The 27,631-nt window shown below is 52.0% G+C and overlaps 15 protein-coding genes across 15 annotated transcripts; 10 read left to right on the forward strand and 5 right to left on the reverse strand.

Annotated features, from left to right (window-relative positions):
- Positions 1–494: 494 nt before the first annotated feature.
- On the forward strand, positions 495–974 carry IAQ61_010025 (uncharacterized protein; the record flags this gene model as incomplete). The annotated part of the gene is made up of 1 exon (XM_003845173.1): positions 495–974. One exon carries the CDS (start codon positions 495–497, stop codon positions 972–974), a length of 480 nt encoding a protein of 159 aa, XP_003845221.1.
- A 586-nt stretch (positions 975–1,560) lies between these two features.
- Positions 1,561–1,863, forward strand: IAQ61_010026 (uncharacterized protein; the record flags this gene model as incomplete). Its single annotated transcript, XM_003845172.2, has 1 exon — positions 1,561–1,863. The coding sequence occupies one exon, from the start codon at positions 1,561–1,563 to the stop codon at positions 1,861–1,863; it is 303 nt and encodes a 100-aa protein (XP_003845220.1).
- Positions 1,864–1,987: 124 nt separating this feature from the next.
- On the forward strand, positions 1,988–2,293 carry IAQ61_010027 (uncharacterized protein; the record flags this gene model as incomplete). Its single annotated transcript, XM_003845171.2, has 1 exon — positions 1,988–2,293. One exon carries the CDS (start codon positions 1,988–1,990, stop codon positions 2,291–2,293), a length of 306 nt encoding a protein of 101 aa, XP_003845219.2.
- Positions 2,294–2,774: 481 nt separating this feature from the next.
- Positions 2,775–4,287, forward strand: IAQ61_010028 (uncharacterized protein; the record flags this gene model as incomplete). The annotated part of the gene is made up of 3 exons (XM_066098630.1): positions 2,775–2,949; positions 2,996–3,171; positions 3,216–4,287. 3 exons carry the CDS (start codon positions 2,775–2,777, stop codon positions 3,654–3,656), a joined length of 792 nt encoding a protein of 263 aa, XP_065951457.1. The 3' UTR covers positions 3,657–4,287.
- Positions 4,288–4,639: 352 nt separating this feature from the next.
- Positions 4,640–7,402, reverse strand: IAQ61_010029 (uncharacterized protein; the record flags this gene model as incomplete). The annotated part of the gene is made up of 1 exon (XM_003845170.2): positions 4,640–7,402. One exon carries the CDS (start codon positions 7,400–7,402, stop codon positions 4,640–4,642), a length of 2,763 nt encoding a protein of 920 aa, XP_003845218.2.
- A 736-nt stretch (positions 7,403–8,138) lies between these two features.
- IAQ61_010030 (uncharacterized protein) lies at positions 8,139–9,936 on the forward strand. The gene is made up of 3 exons (XM_066098631.1): positions 8,139–8,877; positions 8,925–9,010; positions 9,060–9,936. The coding sequence occupies exons 1-3, from the start codon at positions 8,338–8,340 to the stop codon at positions 9,568–9,570; spliced, it is 1,137 nt and encodes a 378-aa protein (XP_065951458.1). The 5' UTR covers positions 8,139–8,337; the 3' UTR covers positions 9,571–9,936.
- A 552-nt stretch (positions 9,937–10,488) lies between these two features.
- IAQ61_010031 (uncharacterized protein) lies at positions 10,489–12,250 on the reverse strand (the record flags this gene model as incomplete). Its single annotated transcript, XM_003845168.2, has 2 exons — positions 10,489–11,844; positions 11,894–12,250. The coding sequence occupies 2 exons, from the start codon at positions 12,248–12,250 to the stop codon at positions 10,678–10,680; spliced, it is 1,524 nt and encodes a 507-aa protein (XP_003845216.2). The 3' UTR covers positions 10,489–10,677.
- Positions 12,251–12,509: 259 nt separating this feature from the next.
- Positions 12,510–13,346, forward strand: IAQ61_010032 (uncharacterized protein; the record flags this gene model as incomplete). The annotated part of the gene is made up of 1 exon (XM_003845167.2): positions 12,510–13,346. The coding sequence occupies one exon, from the start codon at positions 12,510–12,512 to the stop codon at positions 13,344–13,346; it is 837 nt and encodes a 278-aa protein (XP_003845215.2).
- Positions 13,347–14,299: 953 nt separating this feature from the next.
- On the reverse strand, positions 14,300–15,514 carry IAQ61_010033 (uncharacterized protein; the record flags this gene model as incomplete). Its single annotated transcript, XM_066098632.1, has 2 exons — positions 14,300–14,980; positions 15,032–15,514. The coding sequence occupies 2 exons, from the start codon at positions 15,512–15,514 to the stop codon at positions 14,300–14,302; spliced, it is 1,164 nt and encodes a 387-aa protein (XP_065951459.1).
- A 424-nt stretch (positions 15,515–15,938) lies between these two features.
- Positions 15,939–16,172, forward strand: IAQ61_010034 (uncharacterized protein; the record flags this gene model as incomplete). Its single annotated transcript, XM_066098633.1, has 1 exon — positions 15,939–16,172. The coding sequence occupies one exon, from the start codon at positions 15,939–15,941 to the stop codon at positions 16,170–16,172; it is 234 nt and encodes a 77-aa protein (XP_065951460.1).
- A 696-nt stretch (positions 16,173–16,868) lies between these two features.
- On the forward strand, positions 16,869–18,398 carry IAQ61_010035 (uncharacterized protein; the record flags this gene model as incomplete). Its single annotated transcript, XM_003845164.1, has 1 exon — positions 16,869–18,398. The coding sequence occupies one exon, from the start codon at positions 16,869–16,871 to the stop codon at positions 18,396–18,398; it is 1,530 nt and encodes a 509-aa protein (XP_003845212.1).
- Positions 18,399–18,923: 525 nt separating this feature from the next.
- IAQ61_010036 (uncharacterized protein) lies at positions 18,924–21,183 on the forward strand (the record flags this gene model as incomplete). Its single annotated transcript, XM_066098634.1, has 4 exons — positions 18,924–19,602; positions 19,710–20,039; positions 20,112–20,493; positions 20,901–21,183. The coding sequence occupies 4 exons, from the start codon at positions 18,924–18,926 to the stop codon at positions 21,181–21,183; spliced, it is 1,674 nt and encodes a 557-aa protein (XP_065951461.1).
- Positions 21,184–22,059: 876 nt separating this feature from the next.
- Positions 22,060–24,118, forward strand: IAQ61_010037 (uncharacterized protein; the record flags this gene model as incomplete). Its single annotated transcript, XM_003845162.2, has 2 exons — positions 22,060–22,503; positions 22,567–24,118. The coding sequence occupies 2 exons, from the start codon at positions 22,060–22,062 to the stop codon at positions 23,680–23,682; spliced, it is 1,560 nt and encodes a 519-aa protein (XP_003845210.1). The 3' UTR covers positions 23,683–24,118.
- Positions 24,119–24,706: 588 nt separating this feature from the next.
- On the reverse strand, positions 24,707–25,084 carry IAQ61_010038 (uncharacterized protein; the record flags this gene model as incomplete). Its single annotated transcript, XM_066098635.1, has 2 exons — positions 24,707–24,800; positions 24,888–25,084. The coding sequence occupies 2 exons, from the start codon at positions 25,082–25,084 to the stop codon at positions 24,707–24,709; spliced, it is 291 nt and encodes a 96-aa protein (XP_065951462.1).
- Positions 25,085–26,393: 1,309 nt separating this feature from the next.
- On the reverse strand, positions 26,394–27,014 carry UBC15 (Ubiquitin-conjugating enzyme E2 15; the record flags this gene model as incomplete). Its single annotated transcript, XM_003845159.1, has 3 exons — positions 26,394–26,650; positions 26,704–26,796; positions 26,855–27,014. The coding sequence occupies 3 exons, from the start codon at positions 27,012–27,014 to the stop codon at positions 26,394–26,396; spliced, it is 510 nt and encodes a 169-aa protein (XP_003845207.1).
- Between the last annotated feature and the right edge of the window lie 617 nt (positions 27,015–27,631).

Genomic DNA, 27,631 nt, shown 5'->3' on the forward strand with positions numbered 1-27,631 from the left:
AACACGGTCGTTGTTGGCACCGTCGACGGACGGCAACAACGGACGAGTGGGGGAAAGGGCACCAAACATGGTCTCATACTATTTAGAGGCGCATCCCCTTCAGATGGATATATAATGTGCTGCGTTCAGTTAAAGCATTCAAGTTTTATCCCACGCCTTGCATGACCAGTACCGGTAGTCGCTGCACATACCTACAGCCATCACGAGTTGATCGTGGAGTGTGCTGGTTTCTATCAGCTTCTATCTCATGTATAATCAGTTTGCTGATTGCATTGCATTCCTTTGCTCGTCTGCCTATATAGGCAATTCATGTACGATAGACACATTTCCATCATCACTATCATCCGGACTAAATTATAGAGAGTGATGGATGACCCCTGATCGTCAAGCGCACGGATACGTTACCCAATCCAGCCAAGGCCCCCAAAAGTCACAGTACCTCGTTGGTCAAGTCTGCATGAACAAAGTGCACCATTACCCACCACCAGCCTCTCATGTCACCCTGGACCATCTCCTCCGTCACTCCAGACACTATAAACGAAGTCGTTGATTTCGTCAACAATGCGCGTCAGCAAATGTTTCCGGGGCTCTGCGCACAGCTCAATGACGACGTTTCACGATGGGTGTTATCTGGCCATTTCTTGACAGCGCGCAAAGGCAAGAACATCATCGCTACCATTGGATATGTACCCTATGATTACCGTTTCCCACAACTCGAATACCAGAATCTGGAGGTGGTCGAGGTAGTCAGGCTATTCGTGCTACCAGAGTATCGACGGTGCGGGCTGGCTGCGACGCTGTTTGAGAAGTTGAAAGAGCAGGCCGTGAAGCAGAACATCGGTTGCTTATATTTACATACTCACCCCTTTTTGCCAGGTGCAATTAGATTCTGGGAGAAGCGTGGGTTCGCGGTTGTGGATGTAGAAAGGGATCCGGCTTGGGAGACTACGCACATGCAGTTGAGACTGGAATGACGCTTGATGGTCTTAACAATACTTATAATTGAGAGATACCATCAGAGAACAAAGTATCTCTAAACCTCGGGTAAGACAAAATTCTACATGGTACGTGGAAAAGTCATAGAAGCGTTGAAGCATACACTAATGTTTCCAGAGTTTTGAATCCAGAGCAAGGCGACCTAAAGGCTACGTGTTTGGAGCACTATAAGACGCCTATTGTCTTATTAAGCCCAATAGTTCTCCAAGAACTCGAAAAGAGGGTACCGATTACACAATGCCCTTGCATTTCACATTCACATTCACATTCACCACTCTAGCAAAATCGCACGCGCGCCCGTGCGCCTATTGAAGGACAGCAAAAGACCGGAAATTCCGCACATATATCTTCCTCTGTAATAATTTCTCGGGAAACCTCCGCCCTCCTCTCATTCGCCATCTTCGTGTTCCGCTTTCCCCGAAGCTTTTTTAATTGATCCCTTCAGCACAACTATCACAAGCTCATATCAGTACAATCAAAAGTACCGAGCATATACCGCACGAAGAAAGACCTACAACCACTCGTACCGAGAAGCACAGCTCTCACATTGACAATCGCTCCGACATGTCTCCCATCGTCGAAAACTTTGAAGAGTTGGACCAAAGTCTTGATTTCGAAACCTTCTGCGCCATTGGCGGAATACCCGAGCAGGGCATATTGCCAGAGTTCCAGATTATATGGACCAAGGTGGCCGATATGATTGAAGTCCAGTGCTTTGATCTTGAGGAGGGTGGCGCATTAGCCTGCGATGTTGCAGTACACGGTCCGGCACTATACTACAGTGCCAGAACACGGGAACCGTCACTGCACTATCAGATCAACGGACTTGTCTCGGCGATGTGGTCACCTATGTTTTCGAAATCTTAGACCAGGAAAACCTCATGCTTAAGAATCTCCGCGCGTTCAACCAAAGAAATTCTCGCGAAGACGGGATTATAAGTGAAGTAGAGGAAATATACTCTACAATGAGGAGCATGTAGGAGCTTTTCCGATGGAAATGGGAATCGTCTGGGGTGACGATCCTGAGGACGAGGACACGCTGGCTGTCACCGATCGGATCCTGGGGGCGACCGAGGGTGCAGCCTTGGTTGCTGATTGGCAATGTCCATCATCTATTGAAGGCATCGACCAGTTCAACCCTCGTCCCCCCTATCTTCAGGACGACATCTCTGGGGTCATTGACGATGTCGCCCTAGTTTGGCGCATGCTTAGGAGCGACATTGAAGTGTACCACTCTGGACAAGTATTTTACAGCTCTGTCGGTAGCTCCGCCGAACATTTGCACGCCCTCTTGTGAAGGGTGCCTTTAGGCGTCATCCTTGCGCACGTTTATAGACGCATGGGAAAGGAGCACCGCATGCCACAGGCCATACATGGCTTCCTCCATCACCTTTCCGAGTTCTCTGCCGCCGATGAGCGAGAGTTTCCCGATTGGGAATCTGACGACGCCTATATTGTTGACGGAGATGGAAACATTCCGGCGCTTGTCTACCCAAAAGCACCTCCTGGGCTCTGAGCGACGACGATAAGGAAGACCAGTGGCACATGAACATAGACACGCCAACTGACGAAACAGACGAGTTGGACACGCAAAGTCCGCATAATCCGGATCCTGCACATACCCCAGACTTCCCCAACATCAGCCTCACCACCCCTGAAGGTGTAAACACTCCCACACCTCCAGACCTCACCATCTCCCCCAGTTTCACCCCAACCTTTCGTACAAGACCTATAGGTGTAGGAATCTCATCCTTTTCCGTACAGACGCGCACTTCCATATGCCTTTGAGTCGTATAGGATACCTTTCGGATGCCCTACCTACCTGCGTCGTTACAGTTTTTAGGGCACGGACCCTTATCCATGGCCTGCCTATATCTAGCCCTCCACCCACCAACTTTCTCATTCCTATATCCCCAAATTTTCAAATTTTTGACCCATATCATCCAAAATCCAGTAAGTATTTGATCCATGTGATTGAGCAGTCGCTAATCCGAATCAGAACCGTTCACCATGCCAGTCCCAGTACCACCAGGAGTTCTGCCAGTCGCTCATCGCGCTCTCTATATAAGAGCCGTTAGGGCTATCGCTCGGGGCAAGTTCGACAATTTTGACTTTGAGTCCAAGAATTCTAAGAAATGCCAGTACTGCATTTCTCAGAACGAGTACTGCAATCCGGTTAGTATCCAAGTCTGATAGGATTTCTTTTCTAATCATGACAGATTCCCTCCTATGTTGGCCATGAGTACTCTGCCCTTCAAGGTGCTCTTGATGAATACTACAGTCTGGTCGCAAACCCCCCCGAAGGGTATGAGGAAGAGGAGACTTTAGAGGCCTTTCAGTTGGATGTCAAGCAATTCAAGGCTGCTGTTCGAGAAGCTGCCCGAAACCTGGCCGAATGTGTTACGGTTGCCAATTCGCAGACCAAGGGCATGGAGGCTGCAGAGATCCTGATGGCTACCCACTACGCCGCCTCATCCGAATCACGTAGGCTTCGCAACGGTATCTTCGAGATGGTGTCGGCAGTCAAGGGCATGACGCGAGCCATCAATGAACTCAAGGAGGAAACGGTGGCGAATCGGGAAGCAACCTGGATGGCTTTGGCTTCGCTGACCGAGACCATGTCCCGAACTGTTGCCCTCCATCGACGACATTCTCCCTAATCTATCCCCTCCCGCCCGCACCCTCGAAGACTTCACAACACACCATCTGACCTCCCTCTTCCCCTGCCATCCCTCGTACCCAGAACCCGGCACCATTTGCCCAATCTGCCACGGCGTGTTTCACGCAGACCACGTACCGGTTGCCATTGTGCGCGTCAACGGATGCAAGGGACACGTATTCGGCTACCAGTGCCTGAGGCAGAATCTGAGTGCGGGCACGCCAGGCAGTAACAAGTGTCCCATGTGTCGGACAACTTGGTTTGAGAATTCGAGCGGAGAGATTGCGAGGGTGGCGAAGGAGTGGACGGAGATTGGTCAGGCGGAGGGTATGGCTTTGCAGGATGGTCTTGTTGGGTTGGACGAGGGGGGAGGGGTCTAGAGCGCGTGGATTAGTTGGAACGGTCTGGCTGCTGCTGAGGGTGAGAGTCGAGTGTGATTTTATTGGGCGTTGAGGGCTTGGCTCATAGACGTATGCGATATGTTGATTGCGTATACAAGGCGTCTTGTAATGTCACGTTTTTATCATCACCACCTGGAGGCCTTGCTGGAAATCCGTGGTTAGGCACCTAAAATAACTCACATCAGTTCGTTATGCACGATAAATGAATATTTAGACCTACCAAAGGTCTTCATATGCACCTCAGATGTAACATAGGGACCGATTTTGACTTCCAATCACGCACCGAGATGTGTTTTCACAGGCGTATATGTATACAATTCGCATTGCATATACAAGTCACAACAGAGGTACATGAACACCACAGGCAAGTCTAGTCATTAGAGCAAAAGCAAAGACTTCAAAAGAAGAGACAATCATTGCGAGGCGCTAACAACTATAAACGATAACAAAAACAAACGCTACAAATGAAACTCCAGCCATGCCCCATCATCATTCATCAATCATACTGATAAGTCATACTCATGAACCACATAATGAAACGAAACAAACGACAAGAACAAACGAAACAGCCCAGCAACCCAGACTAGACACAAACTTCCTCGTCAGTGGTGTAGTCGATATCCTCATCGAACAGGCTCTCTGTCACCCACCCCAAGGTATCCTTGAGGTCTGAACAACTAGCGTCTATCTTGGCGCATAACGGCTTGACGCAGACGGCAGACCTGCCATCGTGTAATCGAGGGACGCGACCAGGGCATTCCGTGGAATTCACGTTCATCACATCGTGAATGGACTTGCCTAAGCCGAAATAAAGGGCGCCCTCAAGCATGAGCCGAGCTTGAACTACATTCAATTCCGGGAGAGAAGGCTCGTGGAACCAAGATAAACACGCCTTGGGAGCGTCCTGTGGGTTGATCTTCGCTGCTTCGCGTTGCACCATTGCGCTCAGGTGCACCGTGTTCGAACTCTTCAAGCGGCGATCTTCGTTGCCGTAGGTGGGCTCAGGGGGCGACGGATATGGTTTGCCGATGGTGGTCTTGTAAGATTGCTCTGTGGACTTGGCGTGAGGTGGATGAGCGGGCCACTTTGAAGGAGTATTTGACTCCTCAGTGAAAGGCTCTGAAGGTGGAGAGTGAGGATGCTGAGGCTGACTCTTGGAAGGCTTGGGTGTAGAGTAGTCAGGCTCATCCATGTGAGATTCATGCAGAGCATGGGGCGCTTCATCTTGTTCTTCTTCTTCTGGAGAGTATTCGGGCTTGCCTGATGGGCGCCTGGGTGGGCCTTGGCTAGTGTGCGAAGGTGAATGATAGACTGGCTCATCGGAGGTGACCCTGGGAGGACCATGTCCATATCCTTTGACCGTAGGGTGAGATTTGGACGCATCTGGTGGCGACGGAGCGTTGTATATCTTCGAGACTGCTGTAGGTGGGCCATGGACTGGTGGGTCATGATAGCCAGCAGAAGTTGGCTTAGTAGGTCCGTATTCTTCCTGTGAGGCCGAAGTAGGCGGAGCATACTGCGCACCAGTTGGCTTACGAGGAGGGCCATGATGTCCTTCGGTATGCTTAGGCGGTGAGTATGACTTGCTATCTGTGATTTCAGAAGGAACGAGATGATCACCAGCGTGCTTAGGTGGGCCAGGGTGAGCATAAGATGACTCCTTGGACGGTGTCCCTTGGCTGTGCTCGTGATGCGAAGGCGGGTCGTGACTGTCAGTCTCCTTTGGTGGTGCAGCGTACCCCTTCTTTGTTGTGGCTGAAGCAGAGGAAGGAGAAGCATAGTGTGAGATGGTTTTAGGAGGAGCATAGTCTGAAATGGCCTTAGGAGGACCAGAGTAACCTCGGGTATGACTCGGAGCACCGTGTAGCTCATGCGAGGTATAAGAAGGAGGAGAAGGCTTCGAGGCGGGTACTGGAAAATCAGGGCGACCTTCAATAGGCTTCATTGGTGCTTCAGGCTTTCCCGAGAAATGAGGTGGGACATGATACGCAGTGGGCTTAGATGGTCTAGTGTATTCCTCGCTCTTCTCTGGTCGATTGTAAGAGTCATCTGATGTATCGGAGGGTAGGGCGTAGGTAGGCTTGGATGGTCCAGAGTACTCATTAACAGGCCTCGGAGGAGAATACGGCTTGGTGGACGATTGAGTGGGGGGAGCGTACTGCACGGAGCTGGAAGCAGGCCCGGGTGGGGCATATTCAGACCTCAAGGGACTGGGTCCCGGTCCTGGCATTTTCGACTTACTTGGCAGGGGCCTTGGAGCAGAGTACGTGGCCTTATCGGTAGCGGGCTCTGGAGGTGCATAGCTGGGCTTCACGACACTGGCGGGGGGAGCTGAATACTTGAAGCTGCTTGTGACGGCTGCAGGGGAAGAGTAGACAGGCTTCGAAGAAACCAATTCAGACGTAGGATGGGGTTCCATGGTCGATAACTTGGGCGACGACTTCTGCTTTTCAGTAACCTTGGGAAGAGCCCAGTGGCTGAATTCAGTCTTCGAAGACGTGGTGGAGTATGAGGACTTGCTTGATGAAGAATCCTTTGGCGTGCTGACCTTCGAAATGACAGTGGTCGTAGTAGAGACGTCGCACTGTGTCCTCTCGCTAGAGATGGATGAAGTGGCCTTCTCTGGGACGGAAGGAACGAGTCCAACGAACACAGAAGGGAAGACTTTGTTAGTTGTTGTGGCAGCTTGACTGGATGGTTTGACTGTAGCACCGCAAAGAGTAAGCTCAATGTCATCCGATACCTTACACTGGCGGGTGGTAATATTCGTTGTGTTGTACGACCCGTGACAAGTGTTGAAGGAGATGACGTTGTCAAAGGTCTTTCCTCGAATAGCAGAGAGGTCAACCCAGACCTGGGACTTGTTGGGGCCTGCGACCGAGTACGCAAAGTCGATCTCGTCGCCACCCTTGTTGATACCGTCTGGTTGGGCAGAAATCTTGATGGCGATGCCAGGAGTGATTGCAGTGCCACGGCGCCAGGCTTCTTCGTAGTGGCCACCAGACTTTACAGGAAGGCCGACGATCTTCGAAGAGCCGGATTGGGGTACAGACCAGATGTAGACATCGTGAGGGCAGCTGTTCGTGACGATGGCCTTGGCTTGAGAAAGGGCCACGAGCGCACCCAAGGTGAGAATGCGGCCCGTCATGATTGGGACGGAATAGTGAGGCTTGCTTGAAGGTGGAGAGAGTGAAACAATGGCTGGGTAGTGATGATGGAAGAATTGATGAACCAACTGAATGGATGATGTTGGTGATGAGTGGAGTGAAGAAGAAACGGAGGATGGGGACAGAGGGCGAGCTTTTATGGACGCAACCCAGAGCCGGCGTTGCTCTGTCGACAGCATTGGGGCAGTTCCGAGGTGGTTTCCTTCCTCCTGCTGAGAGTGTGTTGCTGTTCTTGCGCAGATGGGGGGATGCTTGGAGCAGGTGCTCTGCCTAGATTCGGCAGTCCCACACGAGGGCAATGGCCAATCTCTGGAAACTCTCGGCTCATCCGAGAAGAAAGCTTCTCATATCGCATTTGCAACCGTCTGCGGCTGCTATGGGGCTATAGGCCTCTTACCCCCATCACCGTGCCTCGATCTGCTCTTCCTGCTTCGGTCAGTGGCACATACGACAGGAAGCAGGATGAGTTTGAGAGACGTCAGTGCACCGATGATCAGGTGAAAGGGGTGAGCCATGGAATTTTTGAGAGAAAGTGCATTGTGATTGGGAATGTCCAGGCTGGCCAGACAACAGTCCGCCCAGTGTAGAGAGTTCAGATATCTCATTACATGTCACGTGATACATTCGAGGGCGATGGTGTACATGTAGTAGCGTGATCTTGCTGTTGCCCCGTAATGTAGATTTGAATCGTTATATTGCGGCAAATTCTCTCTGTATAGCTGTAAGTGGTCTCATCTCCTGCTAGTAGATGGTAGGCATGCATTGCTGATGAAGGTGAAGTTCAATCGCACATTGCTGGCTGGGGGCTGTGTCGACAGTCACGTGTAGCTTACTACTACGTAAGAGCAATGCTGTTGTGCTAGCTCGATTGCAGCTTAGCGGCCCGTGCAACCTGAGGCAACAATGAAACACCACTGTCGCAGTGCAGTCTTGCACCAACGATAGATGTTTGAATCAGAGTCCATAATGGCTTCTTATAACTCTGCCTGCCCTCCTCAAAAACTGAATTCAATTGCTCTCGATACTGGATAGCTCGGCGTGTTGCCATTCTGACCTACACACTCATCTAACCCAAGCCTCGAATACGCGCCCACATCGTGCCGCACACTCCACCATGCTTCGACACCCGTCCTGCTACGAAGCATCCGAAATGTCTTCGGCGATCAAGGAGATACCTGCTCAGCTGCCCAAGAGCTTTGAACGCTCTGATGAGCCATGGCACCACTACTTCAGCATCGACATCATCTGGTATGTCCTGGGATACACGTTGTTTCACCCGTTTGTATCATGGATCGTTGTCTTATGTTTGCGCGCGCAACACACGCCTTATGGAGCCCCTGAAATGCGTATCGCGACAGCCTGGGCCATTGCCATGACCGGCATTGGCATTTTTGGTATTGTCAGCGACAGAATTGCGTTTGGCGCCCCAAGAGAAGTGGATTTGGCTGAAGAGGTTATAGTCGTCACGGGCGGTGTTGAGGGACTTGGTGGTCTTTTGGCAGAAACATACGGGATGCGCAGTGCCAACATCGCAGTTTTGGACATCAAAGAGGTAGACGAGGACGAGTCGGAAGCCAAGGGCGTGGTGTACTACAAGTGCGACGTTAGCGATGCAAAGCAAGTGGAGGCTGCAGCTGCCAAAATTGCTGAAGAGGTGAGAGAGCCATGTCTGGACTTGGGTTCGAGTGCTAATAGAATCAGCTTGGAGGCCCTACCATCTTGATCAACAATGCTGGCATTGTCCACCCCAAGTCAATCCTCGACACGACTGCTGAAGACGTCGAACGGTAAGCACTTGTTTCAGTGTAAATAGAGTGTCTCTAACCATCTTGACAGAACGTTCCGTGTCAACACACTGTCCCACTTCCACACCATACGTACATTCCTTCCCTACATGCTCAAGGAGGGACGAGGCACGATTGTCACCGTTTCCTCTGTCCTCGGCCACCTCGGCGCGGCCAACCTCTCTGCATACACCGCCTCCAAAGCCGCACTCCTCGCACTCCACCACTCCCTCCGCGCCGAGCTCGTGCAGAATCCAGATGCACAGGACATCAAAACCATACTCGTTACTCCTGGGCAAATGGGCACAAAAATGTTTGCAGGCCTGCAGACGCCCAACAACTTCCTGGCTCCCATAGTCACACCCGCAGACATCGGCAAGGACATCATCAGGCTAATTGAGAAGGGCGAGAGCGGTGAGATTGCTTTGCCTTTGTACTCGAGATATATCCATTTCCTGGGTGTTTTGCCAGTGGGCATACAACAGGTCGTGCGCAGACTGAGTGGGCTTGATACAGCGATTGGCCAGGCTGGCTTGGTCAACAAGGAGAGGAGCGAGAAGTGATGATGTGATACCCTAGTCCTGTTTACACTGGATAGACTGGCATGACTAGATTTGTATAACAAGTATATCACTATCTATATTCAGAATAATCCAACAACCGCATCTCACACTCGGGCATTGTGCACCAGCACCGTCTTCCACAACACCACTCACCAACGTTCACATCTACAGCACCGCAAACAAAGACCTTCACCTAAGAGCATCAACATCCTACAGTCTGCCGAACCACATGCCACAACCATCCTCCGCCCTCCACAGCATCGCAAGGAGAGAAAACCCCAAAGTGTTAGAGGGTAAGTTCGGAGAGATCTCCATGCCCGCGTCCATGACAACATCCTAGGTGATGTTGATTGTCTCAACTAATCGCCTTACCTCAAGACCAGCAGGATGGGTGCTAGTTCCTATCCTCACATCTTGAACGCGTATCAACATGCTCAAACATCTCAACCTGAAAGAAGATGCCGGCAGATTTTTTGTCAGCGGCGGCATTGGCATGTAGTTTCTTCCATTTGACACCACACTACCCATAGGCCGCAGTCAAAGTACTCGCGCTGCAATCGCTCCTGATTCCTTTCCGAGTTGAAGATTTGCCGGGACTCGCGGCCGTCTCTGAAAATCTTGGAACTGTGGTTTCTCTGAAGACATTGAAAACTGGTGTCCACTGTGGTGGCTGTATTTTCTAGTGTTGTTGATGGAGTAGTGTTTATTATCAAGACTGTCGAAGGAGAATACAGTGAGATGATGGTATTTGTTTGAGTGAATGGACTGGTTTCATGAGTCAATTTTGTGTGCTCTATCTAATTTGGAAACTAGAGTTTTGTTCATGATTATTTCATGGAACCTTGAGAATAGTATATAGGGTAAAACGGGGTTATAATGTAAAAAGGCTTTATTATTAAGCTTGTAGGTATAAGTCCTGCTTGCTAGTCTGTTCAGCTGCGTCTACATCTGCTATAATCCGTATGGATTAGAGAGTCGGTTGATGATGGATGATGGAAGAGCAGGAAGACTAGATAGGAGAAAGTTGTACTAAATACTATAATCAAGTACGTTTACCCTAACTACAATGCACTTTATACAACTACAAAGTACAATGGCAAAGTGGCCTCAAGTCTGTGGCAAGCCCTTTTCCTTCTCAGCCACATCTCTCGCAACACCGTCTCCTCTCTTTGGCAGATTCTTAAGACAGGGCGCATTGAACAACCTCCCATTCCAAGCACCCTTTGTCGTCCCAGCAAGCACAACGAACCAGAGCAGAATGACGGCGACGGCGAATATCGTCCCTAGAACTCTGAAAAACAGACTCGGGAAGATCTTGCCGAATTCCAGTGTGCTCAACGCCATTACGCCGAGGGGAAAGGTAAAACCCCACCAGCCCATGTTGAAGGGGAAAGGGCGGGATTTGTAAATGGATGCCAGTGCGAAACAGAGCCATGTAAGGCCAAAGGCCCACATGATGAGTGCTATGAAAACCCCCATGATGAAGAAGATGTCGCCCGCTACTGGCATTCCCGAAAAGAACTGAGTTTGCGGGAACACTTTGCGACACATTCTTCCTAGATGGATGATGGAATAACTTCCCATGCCTAGAGGACTCAGGGGTAGAAAAGAGGAGACCACGATTTCTCGTGGTGGCAGCTTATGGAGAGCCAATCTTGTATAGTACATGACGAGAACAGTCATTGCCAGTGGAGTTGCCATTCCCCAGAGGATGTATGACGTAATTAGAGTGCCGAGCGCCTGTTCTGGATCTGGCAAATGCTCTGCGACGCGCGCGCCCGTGGCCGCGGCGACAATTGATGCACCAATGGGCAACAGTTGAGCTGCTGTGATCCTGTCTAGGGCTTCGCGGTGCGATGCAGAGATCAATAGCACTGGGAGGGAGATTGTGATGGTGACAGCGACCACCGCATCAATAATCCAGCAAACCCATGCAAATGTCACCGCCCAGGGTCCCCAATATGGAATGCACAAGGTGCACCACGCAGAAATCAGAGTTGCAAACCCCATGGGGACAGTCCCGAGAAAAAGGGAATTAGGGCTGTCGTCTAGCATGACGCTCCAAATCTCAGGATAGACGGTGTACCGGACGAGGGAGATGGCGAATGCGCAAGTAAAGAGGACGGTATTGAGAGCCAAGAAGGCGACTGCAAGCCAGTAAAGCCAATACACTTGAAAGGGGATTGCTGCCAGGAGAAGAGAAACGATGCCAGTTCCCATGGTCACCGAAAACCACGAGGGAGAGAAGTTGCGAACGATTCTACGCCAGCCAACCTGTGCATCGTTAGCAGAGATTGAGCAACGAAAAGTGAAGACTACACACGTCGTATTTGGACAAGCTCGGTGAGGCTGTCGTAACGGACGGGGCTTCTATCTTGCTATTGGCAGCTTTGCTTTTGCCATTCTGTGTTTGCCGATGGATGGGGGCATGCTGTGCTGTTGGCGCGGTCAAGGCCGGGTTGTTCGTTGCAATCAGTTCCAATTCGTAGTCATCCATGACTGTAGAGAGATGTGGGAGACTCCGAGCGGCTTCCCTTGCGCGAGCACCGCTCGCGGGGCCATATTTAACAGAGGGGGGAGGTGGGGATTGCCAGAGTTGCCATGACGAAGGCCGTGGCGCCGTCGCTTGCCGATGTCGATCAAACTTAACTTCATTGTTCCAGACAAGCACAGGCCGCATGGACCTTCAGCCTGTAACCTCAACTCTACTGTCAAAGCCTCCTCCACCTCTATGGATCCTACTTTGCCGTATCTTCCAACACTCCGTCGTTGCAGTCAGGACTCGAGGCTCTCTAAATCACCCATACGACGTCCAGCCACGTCTCGTCGAGCCTGCTCATAGCTCTCTAGTTGTGCAACTCCCACCTTGACCCTTTGGGCCCGGACCGTGAGGGTTGTTGATCTTATCTGATCGAGTCGTCTCCGATTCCCATGCGAGTATGACCGGCTTTCTGGACTTGCCATTGGAGCTTCGAAATTGCATCTACGATCTTTTGCTATGGCAAGAGCTGGAACCATTGTTTCGTGGGGTTATGGTGGTGTCTGAGCACTATGTCAAGCGCGATCTACCACCTCGGTGCTACCGCGGTCTTCTTCGTGTCTGCCGACAGGTTCATAGTGAATTCAGACTCGCGATACAACATATGGTGGCCTCTAAACAACTCAACTATGATCTCAACGTGACCTTTTCTCACGGCCGGCCCTACTTCTCCATCACCTGGCTGCGGTTCCCGGCTTTGTCACCGACCATAAACCATCTTTTCATCAACGTTGACTTGCGTACCCGTGAACCGTTTCGCGAAGGTTCGCGAGCATCCTTGATCCCTCACGAGCATGAGCTGGCTCATTTGCTAGAGGACTCACGCAAGAGTTTTGCGGTGCAGCTTTTTGACTACATCGCCATCCTTCTCAAGACCCTGGCCAACCTTCTGGCCCAAGGTGATCCCCACTTCAGAGTGATCTATACCGAGCAGATGACGCTCAACTTCCGCACTCCAACTAAAGTCGTCGTGCCCGTGTCCAGCGGCCACAACTTGGTCAACTGTTCGCGGCGTGTGCCAGTCAATCAAGAAGAAGCGACCGTCCTGCACGAAACTATGCGCTACACTCTCAAGGCCACATCGAAAGATTTCAAGGCATTCAACGCAAACGACTGTGATCGGCTCATTCCCTTGATACAAATAGGATCATTGCGGTTCGCAACCGAAGGAGAAGTATGGGGTGAAGGACACAACTTGGTGCTCGCGCATGAAAACTTTCAATGGCTCCGATATTAGCACACGTTTCACGACTCACGATTCCATAGCGGTTCCCTGATGAGCATTTACTTTGCAGACTGTGACAGTTTCACCCGATTTCTTCACGTATTGTCAGGGAGTTTTTTTTTTCACTGCAGCCTTGTTAGCCATCTGCGCTTCCCACGAGTTTACCGTCGCCGCGTGCCATATTCAATTCAACCTTCACCTTTGACACACACTCACGCAACGTAATCTTGCAAGGAAACATCGGCAATTCCACAAGTCCTTGCCATTAAAGTCTTGATGCCATCTGAATTCTATTCAAAGTGAACCAATTTGACCACGCGCGCCCCGATCGCCATACTGTAACTCAAACAACCCGCCATCCACCTCTCCTCCCCAAACCTTCCCACCACGCGCCAAAGAACTCAGCCGTACCTTACACTTGTAGCAGTGTAAACGCACAAAAGGTAAACTACACCTCCCTACACAGCATCGACTGCGCCCTTGATACTGGATAACCCCGCCTTAGACCGCACCAAATACCGTAACCTCTTCGCCCATACACACGGACAGATTTCACTTTTTGGCAAAACACGAATGCCGTCCTTCTCAAGCTACACCATCGCTATTTCGAGAGAGGTGCAACGATATGAGAGAGGTGGGGGGAAGACAGCTGTCAATGAATGGGTGCGGCTAGGAAGTGTGTCTTGAATTGTCTTGTTGCGGTGCAGGAGGTAACGTGGGGGAGAGATGGCGGTTGGGGATCAGATTGGATCATGTGTCCGTAGTAGCTTGACAAGCAATCAACCGTCACCGTTTATACGTTGGACTTGTGTCTCGATTCTGAGATATACGACCTAATCATTTGAGCCAAGAGGGCGGGGCGGGCCAAAGACATGACGATCAGCATTGTGTACAACTCCAGCTACGGTGGGCAATGTGCGCCTACATCACCCTGAAAACGATGTTGCCACCCTATACTCAATCCACTACCCTCTCCTCCTTGTACTCGTCCGACTCCGAATTTCACTCTGCCTGACCTCGAGATGCGTTCCAGTCTTACTCGTCTCTGTTACCACACCGTTCGCGGCTACATCGATATAATCTTTAGCATCTTTCTCCAGCGCCGCCGGAGTAGAGACGTTTATACCCTCAATCAGAACTTTCTCATCCTCTGGTGTCTGTTTGACCTTTTTATCCACAAGCGTCTGCTTCTTCGTGCCGAATGGGGGGTCGAAGCGGCTGCGCAACGTCTGGATCATTTTACCGAACCAGAACCAATTGAGGCTGTTCAGAATGAGGTTGGAGGCCAAGTATGCACCGGCAAGCCACAGGGGGACTGTCTGGCCGTCGGCAAATTGAAGGACGTCGTTGTTGAAACCCGAGTTCCCGACAAAGGTGCTGTCGTTCAGCTTGGCAAGTTGCAGATCTGCGAGCGAGACTGCACCGGCGCTGTAGGCGCGGTAAACGTCACCGAAGACGCGGACGGATTGGTATGAGCCCCAAATGATGCGGCAGGAGAAGAAGGTGAAGAGGAGGATGATGCCATTGACGAGCTGGAGAGTTGTACCGGTCATGTTGAGCTTGTCGCAGAACCAGTGGATGTTGAGGAAGGGCGAGGATAGTTCGTAGAGAATAAAGGTACAGGCATAGTGATTTACGAAAGGTCGCTGTAGGCGGTCAATATTCTGGTCTTGAGAGGGTGAGATGGGGGTACTCACGAAGCCTAATGAGAAGACGCACAGCGCGCAAATGGCATGGAACAACATGCCGATGCCAAAGATGCGCACATTTTGCACCGTGATGACCAGATCCCACAAAAAGTAGCCTCCGGCGAAAGCCTGAATCAGGCCAGAAGCTCCCGTGTAGCCGTATACGCGTTCGATGGTGTCCATCTGACGTAGCTCGTCGTCGGCCCGAAGCACCCATAGCGCCAGTCCACAGATGAGCGTGCTCTGTACAAATGACACAATGTGCACGTCCCAGTTGAGCTTTGTTCGCGCATTGAACGAGGGATAGATTCGCGGAAAAAGGAAGCGCGAGAAGGCGGGGGCAAGGTATCGATTGATGGCCTCGTAGAGGGCGAAGGCTATCATGACCTCGTGGAAATGCAGGGGCAGCGTCTTCATGTTGAGGTAGTCGGCCACTGGCTGGACATAGGGTACAAGCGCCTTTGGTGGCGGCAGCGGAAATGGGTCGTGCATTGTGGAGATGTTGATATTGGGAAGGAGAAGCAGATGGGGAGGTGAGATGAATGGAGAGATTGGTGGTCGGTAAGGTCGGCACCTACAATCTTCGAAGGCTGAGGTAGGTACTCCGGCGGAACTGGTAGGCCGATCTCCAGCAGCGGTAGACTGTTGGACGTAGAAGGAACGAAGGACGAAAAAAGTAAAAAAAAAAAAAAAAAAAAAAAGAAGGAAAGAAAGAAAGAAAGAAAGCAAGAAAGAAAGAAAGAAAGGATGAGGGGGGAAGTTCGCTGGGCAAAGAGGCTGTATGAGGTCAGGCGGGCATACCTCCAGTCTCAGCCTCTCTGTACCGTACTTTGTTGACGTCGCCTCGTAACCCAAGTGGGCGTTGCGGCGAGCGCTGGGCTGGTTGAATGGCAAGGGCCGAGCTTCGCTTAGCGACATGGAAGCTCCCGAGGGCGGGCAGCGCGCTCAGGGCTCAGGCCAGGACACACGACAGACTGAGAGTGCGACTACTATGCGGGATGGAGAGTATGTACCTAGACGCCAGCCACGGGGCCACGTCATTCTGCAGAGTTGCCTCGGACTCGGAGGTTGTCTGTCTGTTGACTTGTTGCACAACATGATAGCCGCAGCAGCAGCAGCAGCAGCACACGAGATGGAGAGCAGAGGTTGAAAAGGCTGCCAACATGGGCCACGAAGCACATCTCAAAGATCGCGTTTATTTTTTATTTTTTTTTAACCAAGACGAGTGGCACAAAAACATTACCGAAACGAACGTCTTGGAGTGTGGAGAGTGGTCGAATCTCGTGGGCTGGGGCAGGCGGGCAGGTCACACACCATCGCCAGCTGCTTGGCCTGGAAAGTAGACTGGCGACGTGCTGGTACGCCATGTCAGGTGATCTCGCGCCATAAGTACCTACCTAACATGTGAACCTACACTACCTAGACTACCAGCCCTGGACCGTTCACATGCATGCTATCAAGCTTCAGCACCAGCAACAGTAGTCAATGAGGAGGGCCGCCGTAGAGTAGACGTGGCCATTCCCATTTCCCACTATGCAACACTAGCTGCTGTCATTGCTCTGGAGTATGACTTGTTTTGCCTTTCGAGATGAGTATCTCTTCGGGCCTTCAAACCACCAATCCAACAACATGGGCGGAAGGGAGGCGTCGTAATGTGGGGTACCCGGTACCCGTAACAGGACGCGACAGATCGGTACAGGGATCGCTGGCTTGGCTCCCTGGTACTTGCTGCTAGAGATCCACCGAGGCCCAAAAGTTCGCAAGAAATCATCATCATCATCATTATCATTATCATCATGTGGAGGTAGCCAGACGAGCGAGAACAACGCTTGCCGACATCAACACCATGAAAATGGTATCAAGGCCCTTGCTCTTGGGCCGCCACTCCGGCAGATTACCGTTTCCACACTCTGGTCGATTATCATCATCATGGCGAGAACCCCACCTTGCGCTTCGGACCTATATCAAACCCTCTTTCGCACCCAAGCCTAGCATTGATATCAAGCACATCCGACAGAACCCAGGACTATACGAGCAGAATTGCATAGATCGCAATTATGCTGCACACAGTAAAGCGTCATGGCGAATCGTCGAGCTGCACGAGCAATGGCTGGCGCTCCAGCAGAGCAGCCGCAGCCTCCGCGAACGAAGCAACCAGCTACGGGCTCAGTTGGCCAAAGTCGCAACAAAACTAAAAGCCACAGATGGCAATACGGTAGTGCCCAACCAGGGAGCTATCATCACCAAAGCGCAGGAGACCAAGGCGGAACTAAAAGCCATTGAAGCTCAAGAGACGCAGATACAAGAGGAAATGGAGGCTCTGGCGCAAGACTTGCCAAATCTAAGCAGCGTACACACACCGCTCGGTACCGATCCAGAAACACTTGGTTTTATCAACGAGCACCGCAAACCGGACAGGTCACGTGCAGGGAAATCCCATGTCGACATTGGCCAACAGCTGGGCATACTAGACTTTGCCGCGTCGGCACACACATCGGGGTGGGGATGGTATTTCCTGGTGGGTGACGGCGCAATGCTGGAACAGGCGCTTGTACAGTACGCGCTGAGCGTGGCAAGAAGCAAGGGGTGGAAAGCAGTGGCACCGCCATCGTTGGTATACTCGCACGTTGCTTCGGCCTGTGGTTTCCAACCACGCGATCAAAACGGAGAGCAGCAAATCTACGCCATCGAGCAGTCAGACAAGGACAAGGCGAAACCGCAGTTGGCTCTTGCTGGAACAGCAGAGATACCGCTGGCTGGCATGAAGGCACATACCACTCTCGACCAAGCTGAACTACCACTCAAGACGGTGGGTGTGAGTCGATGCTATCGTGCGGAAGCAGGAGCACGAGGCGCCGAAACCAAGGGTCTGTATAGGGTTCATGAATTCACCAAGGTGGAGATGTTCGCCTGGACCTCACCCGACAACATGGGCGAGGATCACTTCAGCAGCGCCTCGGCCACCACCAGCTCGCAAGTCGTCTTGGACGAAATGCTCTCGATACAGAAAGAGATTCTGAGTGCCCTTGGCTTACACTGCCGCATCCTCGAGATGCCCACGACAGACCTTGGTGCCAGTGCCACCAGAAAGCTAGATATCGAGGCCTTCTTCCCGTCTCGAGACAGGGACGATGGATGGGGCGAGGTCACTTCAACCAGTATGTGTACGGACTATCAGAGTCGACGACTACAGACGCGTATGCGTGTCAAGGGGGGCAAGATGTACTTTCCTCATACGCTCAACGGTACCGCGCTCGCCGTTCCTCGGGTCATCGCTGCTATTCTGGAAAACCACTGGAACGAGGACGAGGGTTCTGTGACGATTCCAGAGGTGCTGCGATCCTACATGGGTGGGCAAGACAAAATCAAATCATAACGTCGATCTCATCGAATTTGATGGAGATAAGTTGGCAATTCACACGTGTAAACCATGGCGATGTTTGATTATCAAGCATGTGATACTACCACTCTACTGGGAGGGGACCACATGCCCATCTAGAGTACTACTCTCCACTAAGACGCCCATGAAGCCTTTGGGGCTTGGTCTGTCTTGCGACAAATGCTACCTTCTTCCGACATTAGTGCTTACATCACCAGTGCGTATGTGGATTTGCTCAGGATTACAGGTTGCATACCGATCAAGTAGATGCTGCATGTAGCGAACCCGATGAGGATATTGTGAGTAAAAAGAGAGAGAAATGCATTTACTCGTGCAGTTTGAGTGGCACACTTTCTTTGATCAACAGGATGCAGACGCGGATGATTGCATGGGTACTGCTGACACTTTGCGCAAGGTGGGATGCTCTCAGTCACGACTTTGCCATGTATTTCTCTCCATGGCGATCCCGCCGTATCGTAGGTGCCAGACGTCTTTGCCAACCCTCTCTTTCTCCCCTTCACGATGCCTCCAATAACCACACTTTTCGCTCTACCCCTCCGTCTCCTCCTGCTCGTCTCCGCTATACTCCCCCAATCCATCACAGCCACCCCCTCCATCCTCACAACCGACGTAGTCATCCTAGGCGGCGGGGCCTCAGGTACCTATGCCGCCGTGCGACTCCGGGATGATCTCAATACCAGTATCCTTCTCATCGAGCCTCACTCCCATCTCGGTGGATCAGTGAGTACGTACCGGGTGGCGGGGACAAACGAAAGTTTTGAATATGGCGTACAATCCTACCTACCCAATGGCCCGGCCTTGGCCCTATTCACGCGCTTCGGAATCGCCCTGGAGCCCTTCACCGCCAACCGTCTCAGCGCGCTGAATGTCGATATCGAAACCGGACGCGTGTTGACAGACTACACGGCTCCGTCTGCGAATGCGACGAATGCGGCGTTTGGGCGCTGGCTGGAGGTGGTGGCCAAATATGAGCACATGTTGGAGCCTGGGTATTGGGATTTCCCACAGCCGGGACATGTGCCGGCGGTGTTGTTGGAGTCTTTTGGTGTGTTTGCAAAGAGAGAGGGGATAGAGGCTGCGGTGCCGAGGATCATGGCGATTAGTGGAGTGGGGTCTGGGGGTATACAAGGGTTGTTGGTGTTGCATGTGTTCCAAGCGTTTGGGGCGTCGTTGACTAGAGGTGAGTGATGTTCCTTTCTTTTTCTCTGGTTTGAGATACGTAGGGTGGGGAAAGTGGTGTGCATGCGGTGGGTGGGTGCAAGTGCTAATCTCACTCTTTGTCTATAGATGTCCTGTCCAACTCGCTTGTCAAACCCGTGGGATCCAATAGTCTTCTCTATGAGCGCGCCCTTGCGCGCCTCCAGCCCGACGTTTTGCTCGAGAGCACAGTCCAAGATGTTAGACGAACCTCAGCTGGCGTGGAACTTTGGGTCAAGCAAGGCTCGAGGGAATACCTCATTCAAGCACGCCGCGTGCTGTACGCTGCACCGCCCAGCCTGAGCAACCTCGGCCCTTTCCATCCAGACGAGAAGGAGAAAGCGGTATTTGAGCAGTGGGCCGAAGGGGGTGAGTACATTGGTGTTGCGAAGATAGACTGTATACCTGAGGGTGTGAGTGGTATGTGTCTTCCCTGCCTGTTGTCCACTCCTTCTCTCGTAGTGCTGGCATACTGAAGCAGTGGCAACCTAGTCAATTTCTTCCCCAAATCGGCCTCGCCATCCAACTATCTGGCACTGAAAGACTACCCGTACAGTCTCCGTCTCGACTCTACCGGACCTCCTGGCATGCATCTCTTCCGCGTTATATTCGGCGCCAACTTTACGCTCACTGCGGGCATTTTCAAAGACCTGGTAGCCGACAGTGTACAGAAGCTTCAAGATGGTGGAGCGGTTACGGGCAGGTGCGAAACTGACTTCAAGGCCGTGTCGAACCACAGTCGGCCCATGTGGAAGCAGAGTGCAGAGCAGATTCAGGCAGGATTTGTGCAGGACTTGTATGGGCTGCAGGGGCATAGGGGCATGTGGTATGTGGGGTATGCGTGGAGTGCACCATATAGTAGTACTATTTGGGGGTATGTTGACAGTGTGTTGGAGAGGCTGATGGGGGATCTTGCAGGCGAGGGAGATGGGCGGAGAGGGAGTTGAGCAAGACGGTAGCAGCGGCATCAGCATAGCATGAAGACAACATAGGCGGAAGGGGGATGGAGATTATGAAGAGGGTATTTGATGGTATGTTTGATGACATGTCGGTGGTCTAGAATGTCGCCATGACTGCAGTTGGATTCTCTCCAGCGTCGTCGGTCTTGTCGATCTGGTGTTGATCATAAGGTTCCAGGGGTGGTTGGGCATCGGGGTCCGTGTGTGTGTGTGTGTCTGTGTGTCTGTGTGTGTGTGTCTGTCTGTGTGTCTGTGTGTGTGTGTCTGTCTGTGTGTCTGTGAACTGGACTGGGGCATGGCAGCAACCGACAAGGATTCCAAGATTGTTTGGTTGGCTCACACGATCCCTTCGCTCTCGCAAGCCACGGTCCTGCATAAGAGCCGGGAAAAAGAAGATAAGATGTGGATTCTGTTTGGACGGCCTTGGTCCCAACGCCCAGGTGCCCTTGTCTTTGCAGGGTGGCATGCCAGCTGAAAAAGACGGGCGGTTGAGGCTGAGACTTGAGTTGATGTGTGGAGGCGGGGTCACGATGGTCATGGTCACGATCTGGGTCACGGTGCGCAGTGCGATGGGTGCTGGTGGGTGTACTCTGTCATGTATATAGAGTAAACCTGTTGCAGAGGCTGCTGAGCTGACAGCGCTGGAGTGGATGATGGATCATCATGAGGATTGAAGGTTAGGTTGGGATGCATGGCCCATGGGACCAGCTGCATGCGGGCCATGTGTCTCCCCCCCTTGAGGCTTGGCCACAGCCACACTTGTCTTTTATGCTGTGTGTTTGCGTGAGAGAGTATCTAGGCCATTCCACCACAACCGAGCAGTGTTGTCCCGTGTGCGTGAGAAAAGGAACCAGTCGTCGCTTGTCCGTTTTTGAGGCGGGGTGGACAAGAGTGTGTGCAACAGCCCCGGTCCCTCCCTCGCTTTGCTTTGCCTGTTCTCCAGCCGACTCCAGCCTCGCGACGTCAACCAACCTCAAACGAGCGCTTTTCCTTCTCTCGGCCAGTCAGCCGGCTGCTACCCAGTAGCCAGCCAGCCAGCCAGCCAGCCAGCCATTCTGCTGCACAATTCACACTCTCACACACACACACACACACACACACACACACTCACACATTCTCTCTCTCTCTCTCCCTTGACTGGACTTGCTTCGGCTGCCTGCACCTTTGCGTGCGAACAGCGCAACCTGCAGCGACGTTGCTGCTGCAGCACCCTCGCCGCCGTCGACCGGCCTGTGGTGCAACCGTCGTCCAGCCACCTTTTGGCCGCCATCGCAACACATTCGAGAGCGCACACCTCATTGTTGTCGCGAGGTAGCGCCCTCGCCGACATCCATATCTCACCCGGTAATCCACGGTGGAGACACCCATCACGCCAAACACCAAACACAACCGGATCATACACGCACACACACACATATACAGACATACACACAAACACGCAAACACAAAAACTCACACTGGACCAGCCTCAGTCGCGGCGCATGGTTTCCTACCCAGATTCCTCGAGCGCCGACCGCTCACTGCCCATTCGCCGCCCTCCGTCAGTCTCGTCGCATTCCTCGCGCGCATCCACCGTCCGGAGACACCGCCATAACCGGTCGCAATATGGCGGCACAACTCTGCAGCCGCAGAATGAGTTCCCCGTCTTCACCCACACGGGCGACGTCGAGATTGTCATCAGCAATGGGCGCAAGGAGGCGCGATATCTGCTGCACAAGCTGATCCTCACCCAATGCTCCGGCTTCTTCGAGGCTGCTACTAGCGATGAGTGGGCCACGGCTGGCGAAGCTGCTGGCTCTGCAGCGAGCGGTTCTGCAGCACTAGCGAGACTGCCCTCGGGTGCGCGCCCCAAGGAAAAGAGGAAGTGGAGGTATGAGCTGGACTGGGGCAACTCTGACGACGACTTGCCCATGCTCGTGCAAAAGGTACGTGAACCTGGACAGGCCTCAGACATGCGACCGAGAACAGCCTATACTGACACAGCACAGTCTCAGAGGAACACGCCCACCATGTTTGGCGGCGGTGGCGGCGGCGACGACGACGACGCAACATCAGCCTCACAACCCCCTCCTGCGCGCAACAAGCCTGTCGCACCCCAATCGGGCTTCTTCCGCAGCATGGCCAACTTTTCCACCCTTCACGTCCCGCCCTCAGTCCCGCACGAAAGCGATCCCGACGACGACACCTTCCGCGACTACGACAACCTCTTCCGCATCTTTTACAACTACCCGCCCTCGCTCGACTCGGTCAACATTGCGAGCGCCTATGTAGAGTGCAAGTCCCTCCTCCAGCTGGCCGACATGTACGACGCGCTCGGTGTCATCGGACCACGCGTGGACCATCACCTGCTCCGCTTCCAGGGCCGTCTCTGGAAACAAATCGCAAAATACCCACCCAGCTACCTCAAACTAGGCTACATGGCGCGCAGCAAAGCCATCTTCGCCGAAGCCATGGTCCACGTCGTCGGCCAATGGCCCCAAGGCATCAACCAACTCCGCGGCCAAATCGCCGACCCAGTCATCGAGCTCATCGAAGACAAAGTCGATGAAATCGACGAACTCAAGCTGAAAATCGAAGTCAAGCTGTTCCGCCTCTCCCTCACAACCAGTCGCGGCGACCGCGTCAGTCCATCGAGCAACTGGCTAGATTGGATGGCCGTCTCCCTCTTCCGCCAATGGCTCGCGGAAAATACGACTCCGCCTCCAGCCCCAATCCTCAAATCCCCACGCGCACTGGCAACCTCGCGCCACGGCACGAGCAGCGCCGGACCCCTCATCGATACCGCACGCTCCTCCGTGGCAGCAACAGCACCGCCACCCCCTCCTGCCTTCAACACGGGCCGCATTTTCCGCCTCCTGGGCCAGGGCGGGAACACCTACCTCGGTCACGACGAGTGTAAGCGCTTCTTACGACTCTCGCCCGACCATTACAGCCGCGAGAACCTCAAACGGTTTGAACGGAGGGTGGACGAGATTAAGAACAAAGCAAAGGATGCGGTCAGGCCAGTGATGCGCAACTTTTTGGAGCTCGATCTAAAGGAGGGCGGACTGCCATATTTGACGTGCACGAGGGTTGAGCCGCAGGATTTTCCGTGGGATGAGTAGAGGGGGAGCGAAGAGGGAAGTGGGAAAAGACTGGTTTGGTTGTTGTTGTTGTTTGTTCACGTTGCGCGTTTGGGATTTTGATTTTGTTTGGCGCTGGAAAGATGATACCCTTGTGATTGTGATTGGCTGCATGTTTGGAATTGCAATGGGATGAAGAAATGAGAGTAGGTTTGGTTTCGATTGAGTCGAATGGAAAGATTATTAAGAGTGCTCTGGTGTATGCTGTGATACTATCATCCGTTTGTACTTTTTGCTCCTCTTACGTGCCGTGCCCCCTCCCTTTTTTTCTCGGTTTTCACTGCACCCTTTACCCCGATGTTCTCCACTGGAATCGGAATTAGACTTCTTCCTCTCTCTCTCTCTCTCTCTCTCTCTCTCTCTCTCTCTCTCTCTTATTTCTCGGCCCGGCTTTGCCGTACGCAGGGGTCGCTGGGTGTAGGGAGGGGAGATGAAGAAGGCGAGTTGAGGACCGTCATGCTGGCTAAAGCACTACAGAGATATTCACTCGCCCCGCCACAGACCCTGAATCCCCCGTACAACGGCCAACACAACCCCTCCTATCTCGGACTCCTCGTGGTACAGTACAATTACAAACTACCATCACGCCCGTACTGGAAACAGCACTGGTAACGTTGATATTGTTTGAGTGGGTTGCTAATGAAAATCTGGCTCCTCTGGGCCTGGTAATGTATATACCATCGGTACCGGTAAAGGGTGCTTGGCGATTGTTTGTTTGTGTGGTGTGTGATGCGGCTATTGTATGGTTGGATGGGAATGGGGGGGTGCGTAGTGGGGAGATGGATGGGAAGAGGATTTAAATGATCTGTAGCGTTGCGAGTTTTTTATCATGGAGATTGGTTTGTGTAGATTTTTATGCTGATTAGGTACAATACAGTATAATATAGTATAGTATAGTATAGTATAGTACCAACATCCCATTTTTTTTTATACGTATACCCACACTGCGGACGCGAGACTCCAACTTCCAGGCCTCCAACCTCCAACCTCGCATAATCAACACCACCTACCACTCGGTAAAATGCACACACCAATAGCTCTTCTTCTTCGGATCCCGGCAGTCATTCCAATGCTTGGTGCCTACATCTGGTCTGATGTGTCTGTGTAGTAACATTGTCAATACGGTATATACGACCAAACTTGTTCGACAAAAAGTCTAGAGGGGGAGAGGGCAAGGGACAGCATACACATTCTCGATCAAGGGTTTGAGTGGGTGGTAGGCACAATCGTGTGTCCCGGCGTACTCGATCGGCTTTTGCGTCTCGAGACAGACGGTGTGGTCAATGTTGAGGCAGCAGGTGTATACTGGCTTTAAGACTGGGCCGTGTTTTGCTGTGCTGAGGCCGAGGAGGGTGGCGAGGGTGAGGATGGTTGGGAAGTGCATGTTGTGTGGTGGTGATGGTGGTGATGGTGGTGATGGTGATAGTAGTAGTAGTAGTAGTAGTAGTAGTAGTAGTAGTAGTAGTAGTACTGCTGGATGATGAACTAAAAAACAAAGGGCAGTAGAATCTCTTATATAAAATGAACACGAAAGCAAAGAGCCGGTATGGGCGGTAATATCTCTAGTAGAAAAGAAGAACCAGGGAATATCCTTAATTCCTACCAAGAACAGCCAGCGAACCACTATCATTCACAATAGTTACCTAGTGCTAGGCCCACATGAGCAATGGTGGCACCACGTTATTGGTACTCCTGTGAATCATATGGTTGGAAATGAATATAATATAAACGTCTCAACGAGCAACGATTGGAGAGCAAGTCTGGTGCTAACAATCAGTTCGACTGGTACCACGATAGAGTCATATGGTATCTAAGGACTAGCTAAGGTTGCGTGCATGCAACGTCTCAGTAAAGATGCAGTTGGAACCAACTAATCGCCTATCAGAACACCAAGAGCTTTGTTTTCTTGCTCGTCAGTAGAAGAGGCAACTAGGCAGTCTTTCAGTTTCCGTACCGGGTGTGTAGAGAAGCATAACATTAATAGTTATTTACAAAAACAACTTTCATGTGGACGGAATATAACATCAAGACGGAAGGAACAGATTCCACCTTTGTTGCGAAACTGCATAGTCTAGACGGCTAGGGTATACAGAATTCTGGCCAGTAGTATATAAATTCGCCAGGTAACCCTCAGGTACGCGGATTCAACGAGATATATTATGACGCGATGGGGGAGCAGGATGATGGTATGTGGGTGGTATGCATGATCAGCGCTAGCCTTACCCGTAGGCACAGGACGCCACTCAATCTCGGCGAATGCTGACTATCGGCTATCGAGTAGTCAAGCAAGTACTCTAGATTGGCTATTGGTTTGGTAAAAGTGGCTAAAGCCATGCAGTGGCGCTAGGAAACCATTCCTAGCGGCATTGATTGTCCAGACTGCGACTTCCCTACCGATACCGTACCCAGTTAGAGGTTCAGGTATACGTGACTTCTTCATCGCAGGAGTTGGCCGGTCTGATGCACTGCTATAGCCTGTAAGCAGATATGGAATATTCGTAGCAGACAGAGTAAGGTGTTTTGCAATCGTGTCAAGTAGTGTCATAATGCTCGCTTACTAATGTGCTTCACTGCAATGTACAGAAAACCTCATCCGCCTATGCACGCTTGAAAACCGCACCATGATTCGCTCATCCCCAAAATGTTGCCAGCTGTGCCCATGCAGCGATTTTCCTACCGGAAAGTCAAGATGATCACTCAAACTCAAGGCTGTCTCTCACACACTTCCTCACTCGTTTCTTGAATTCAGGCGTGTCGTTTCTCCACAGCCTTGCTGCCTCCACATTCGCCGGACTCTCGTCATTTGGGCTCGAGAGCATAGAGATGACGCTCAAGAGAATGGTCTCAGGTGTTTGGACTGGTGACCAGCGCTCAGCGGCGGATTCATAGCCGTATTTATCCTCTTCGGGTGGGTGTAGGATCGATATGCAGACGTCACCGTTCTGGTAGACTGGTGCCTGTTGTCAGTATGATCCGAAACGGGGGAGAAGCAGGATGGTGTACTGTTTGGATGAAAGATGGGTGTTTCGAAGCGCATCTTAGGCGGTAAGAGAGGGTATTGCTCAGGGAAGGTGAGTCGTGCGCGAAAGAAGCCTCCTATTCGACATGTCAGGGGGGAGCTCATGTGCAAAGCAGAAGACGGGTGGGATGCTACCTCCATAAAACTTAGTGTCGTCGTCAATCATGAGCATGACCTCCCACTCAAACACATTGTTGTCCACTAGCCCACAACTGATTCCTGATATGCTCTTGTCATTCTGCATCTGCTTGAGCTGGCGCGCCAACAGCCCTGCGGCGGCGGATGAAGACGCCATGCCGCCGAGGTTTTGTTAGAAATATGCTGATGGCGTTTTTGATTGAGGAGTCGCGTGCACTCGGCTAGAAGAGTGAAGAGTGGTGAAGGGGCGATTGGGCTGCGGGGAAGCTGGCCAAGGTGGCGGCGCACTTTGGTCGTGTGTATGATTATCGAGGTGCAGTATAGGCTGGGATGCGGATGCTTGCAAGACGGGTGATGGAATTTGCAAGGCCGTGGTATTCCGATTACCTATCTGGCCGGTTCCGCGGTTGACCGTTGACCGTTGACGTGATGAAGCTTGTGTGCACTTGCAATGGCGGGGTGGTGGGGCAATGCTGGTATACCTAACGTCGACGTTGATGTCTACCGCCGGTGACTAGTATCAGGTATCTAGGTAGGCCGCCGATTGAGATTTCACTGTACCGGTACGGGTAAAAGGCGGGTAATGGATCTCTATGTAGTAGAGCAGCTACCGGTAGAGCCAGGTGTACGATATGCAAATCCGCCTGCCTCGGGAGATAAGGTAAGAGGAAGAAAAAAGGTCAAGGCAGCAGCAGACAATGCATTCACGGCCCAAAGCGTTTGACGTTGCAGTATCAGTATCAATCGAAACGGTGAAGGAAGAGGAAGAAGCAA

This window comes from Plenodomus lingam (genome assembly GCF_022343315.1).
Source record: "Plenodomus lingam strain CAN1 chromosome Unknown contig_7, whole genome shotgun sequence".
Classification (NCBI taxonomy): Eukaryota; Fungi; Ascomycota; class Dothideomycetes; order Pleosporales; family Leptosphaeriaceae; genus Plenodomus; species Plenodomus lingam.

Excerpts from the sequence above, each read along its gene's own strand:
- IAQ61_010030 (XM_066098631.1), top strand. The coding sequence starts at position 8,338 with ATGCTTCGACACCCGTCCTGCTACGAAGCATCCGAAATGTCTTCGGCG. Across the intron at positions 8,878-8,924 it reads CTGCCAAAATTGCTGAAGAG|CTTGGAGGCCCTACCATCTT; the intron begins GTGAGAGAGCCA and ends TAATAGAATCAG. Across the intron at positions 9,011-9,059 it reads ACTGCTGAAGACGTCGAACG|AACGTTCCGTGTCAACACAC; the intron begins GTAAGCACTTGT and ends CCATCTTGACAG.